This window comes from Verticillium alfalfae, genomic scaffold, assembly GCF_000150825.1.
Source record: "Verticillium alfalfae VaMs.102 supercont1.1 genomic scaffold, whole genome shotgun sequence".
NCBI classification, from domain to species: Eukaryota; Fungi; Ascomycota; class Sordariomycetes; order Glomerellales; family Plectosphaerellaceae; genus Verticillium; species Verticillium alfalfae.
In genome coordinates this window covers 926,898-930,461 of record NW_003315038.1, presented here as the reverse complement: position 1 = coordinate 930,461, position 3,564 = coordinate 926,898, and the positions used below count along the sequence as shown (strand labels likewise).

Sequence of the window (3,564 nt, the reverse complement as noted above, 5' to 3'; positions counted from 1 at the left end):
TCCTTCCAGACAGCTCTCCTGATGTCTGTGGATTGGTTAGCAGCGACCATAGAAACGTGTGTCATGGTGAGCCCATACGTTGCCTCTTGGTAGCGTGTTCGTCGTCCTTGACGTTGATGTCGCCTATGGCTGCGTTGGGATCCAGACTGAGGGCCTTTTTTTCGCTTTGTATCTCCTGGGCGAAGGCTCTCGCCGACTCAACGTAGCCATCGTGTTGGAGGAACTGCAAGACCAGTGCTTGGATCATGTCTGTTTCCTTCATGTTGTGCGCAAGACTCGACGTGCTTGTCCTTGCTATTTCTTTTCGTACATGAAGCTTCTCTTTCTGTGTATCCTTGTCAGCGACGAATAAGCGTGAGGTGCGGGGCCTGTCATGACCTACCGCCATCATGTTGTCGATGTCATATGTGAATGGTGACTGCCCGAAATTGACCCGAATGTGCTCGCCCGTCTTCTTGAGCCCAACTGATGGATAGAGATTCCCCTTAATGTCCTTAAACACGTGCCCGAGCATGTGGCCGTTTTTGGTATAAAACGCCGACCCTGTCCGAAAATTGACACCACATCCGATAACATCGTTGGTCGTAAACAGAGGACCGTACGACTTTCCCCCGCTGTGGGCGGCATAACAGTGGCCATCGTCGCCGTGGTAGCCCCAAGATTCGGGCTCCCAGCCTGGGGGCCTGGAGAGGGCTACAGACTTGCCAGAAAACCCAATGCCAACCATGGTGTCGTCGCGCTTGCCTGATAGGATGGTGACCTCATAGTAGTAGATACCGCACTGCGGCGGCATGTAGTGGTCTGCTCGTATGCTGTATGCTTCGTGTTCCCGCTCGCGCTCGCTCTGGCCTCGTGGTCCGCTATATCTGATTTCAAGACCGTCGGCGAGCACCTCGAGCGCGCCGTACTTATCGTCCTTGTTCCACTTGGTCGGCAGTGACGACACGGCATCATCTTCTTCAGACGGCGGCGGTGGCTTCTCGACAACGTCGTATGCCAGGCCTCGATGTGACGGGGACTTGCTGTGTAGTGTAATGGCACTTGGACTCGCTGGTGAGGAAGCCTGGTTCTGCGAATCTCTCTGGGCTTGAAGCTTCAAGCGGTGCTGCTCCTGCAACCTCTGCACAAATGTTGATCCGGTAAGGTATGACGGGACGAAGAAGGCCTTGCCGTCTGCCGAAGCCGAGTCATTGGAGGGATCCTGGCTCGCCATGTACAGATTGAAGGCTTTGGAGAAGGATGGCAGCTGAGAACTGTGTCGCCACGGCCTCGCCGCGTGTCCTGCGCCGTTTGTGTCCGCCTCCATCCTGTCTCTTGCCGTGCCGATATTATAGCTTGACGTGGTATCGAAGGCCGCGTCGTCGGGTGCGTTGAGGAGGTGTGAAATGACCGAGGTGCGCCCCGGATGGGTTAGAAACGAAGGTGTCGAGTCGCTGGGGCCTGTTGAAACGACCGAGGCGTAGGAAAAGCGACGAGGCAAGAGTCCCGAGCTGGAAGCAGGTGTGTCCGAATCTTGAAAGCCCTGGGAACCTTGTTGGTAGGGGTTCGTCATAGTGAGGGGTCGTCAGTAGCCGGGCAAGGGCGATGCAGCCAGCGACCGCGACGTTAACCGGAGGGCCGGCGGCAAGACTTCGGATGCCTCCTCGGACCAAGAACCGGAATCGAAGAGTAAGTGTTCAGTCAAAGGAGGAACACCTGGTTGGTAACAGGACAAGCTCCCGTCCTGCGATCCAAGGGGGACGAGGTCGTTTGGTCGGTAGATAAGAGTTGGGGGCTTCGGTGTTGTCAACGGATAGGCCGTGTCGTCACGTCGGAGCTAGATGGCTGGTGTCCGTCCAGTACTCGTTTCGGGTGGAGTGAGGGTTGTACGCGTCGTCCTCAAGGTTCGATGATCTAGCCTACGTCCTGGAGCTTGGCTAGCGTCACACACACGCCGCAAAAGCTACTGTCTGGCTTAAGATGGCAGTCGTTGTTGCGGGCACGAAAGAAGGTCGTCCAGAAGGTCGAGATGGGCGGAGAGTATGCCTATGCATAGGTAGGTGGTACCCATGGACGTCCCTTCATGCCCCTCGCTGGACAGCCCCCCCCCCCCCCAGCCAGTGCCGATTACAGCAGGGCGTCCCATCACGCGGGTGGTCTCCTTGGGCCGTCGCATCAGCTAGGCCGGCTTGGTCGAGCGCTAAGCAGAGTCGGTCACAGCGCCCTGCACCCACAGCCCAGTACCAGGTGGCAGCGTAAGGCGAGCCACCCCGCCCATGCCAGCCCCAGCTGGGGGGTCCAACAGTGGCCGTGAACAGCAATATAGTCACTGATAATTCGTTGGGGCTGCACTCACCACGTTCGCTGCCCAAGGTCAAACTCAGAGTCGGTGACGCGTGAGTTGCCTGTAATTGCCCTCCAATCCACCGACGTAATGATAAGTAAAATGGCGACGCAACACATCAGCCCAATGCTCGACAGGTAACTGTCTCTTCCTTGGGTACCCACCTACCTAGGTAAGGTAGCTCAGTTGGAAGGCACTGTGGATCCAAACCGAAGACGTTATCCGACAAGGAGCTCGCGAATCGCACGCGGCTTACCTAATCTTGCTGGCCAGCCCGCAACCTCGCGTCTTCATCGCCATCAATGCGCCTGGCTAGACAGAGTCGCTGTTGGAGGCCAAGTGTCCACGCTGATGACTCGCTGTAGGCCATTCATCCTGCCATTCAGATGCACAACGGAGGCCACCTGTCTGGTGGCCAACATTGAAGCTTCGAGCAGCCCTGAATGACCGCGGCATACTGTACAATGTGCATCATTGTCAACGGGAAATCGAAGCGACAACAGGATAGAGCTGCCTTTCTCAGCAACATTTCTCGAAAGGCCCAAGTCACGCAACCGACAGGGTAATTGGGATGGCCTCAAGTCATGTGTGATTTGCGCAGTGTTGGGTTTCATGTCTATTCGAAAAGAATTGATCCACGACAAATGCTTGAACGACCGCCAACGTAATACATGTGCCTTGCCTGGCAAACGCCGAACACCCTCGAGCAGCTCAAAAGGCCAATCATGCTCTGTGAAAATCTCGCCCCAACGCCTGCAAAATCGCATCGCTCCATAAAGGGCCCAAGGAGCCCTGCACTTGCTGTAAATGAGAGATAAACCCCAAACCGCCTGAAAAATTCAGCGGCACGGGTCACCTGCCTCGTTTTCCGACCAGGCGCCCAAACTCCACTCAACCATCTGTACATATCCTACGAGACGTCACAAAGCCACGGGCGTGGATGACATATCTCTCAAGCGGCGGGGATGGCCATCGGGAGCTGGGCGAGCTTGGATTGACGGCGCTGCCGGGCCCGCTGTTTGGCCTCGACGCCGGCGGCGCTGTTTGCATTGCTGTTTGGCATGGCACTGTTGGCATCGCTCTTGGTTCGTCATTGACCTCTTTGTTCTCCTTTGAACTGCTGTCGGCAGAGGCAGCGTTGGAGTCATCTGACGGCTGGATGACAATGTGAGGCGCGCGGTCCAGCGAGGAATCTCCCATACGACTCCCGTGAAGCTCTCATCGGGAATCCACCCTTGGAC

The 3,564-nt window shown here is 56.5% G+C and overlaps 1 protein-coding gene across 1 annotated transcript; it reads right to left on the bottom strand.

Annotated features, from left to right (window-relative positions):
• Window positions 1–61: 61 nt before the first annotated feature.
• On the bottom strand, window positions 62–1,552 carry VDBG_00298 (ran-binding protein; the record flags this gene model as incomplete). The annotated part of the gene is made up of 2 exons (XM_003008571.1): window positions 62–325; window positions 383–1,552. The coding sequence occupies 2 exons, from the start codon at window positions 1,550–1,552 to the stop codon at window positions 62–64; spliced, it is 1,434 nt and encodes a 477-aa protein (XP_003008617.1).
• Between the last annotated feature and the right edge of the window lie 2,012 nt (window positions 1,553–3,564).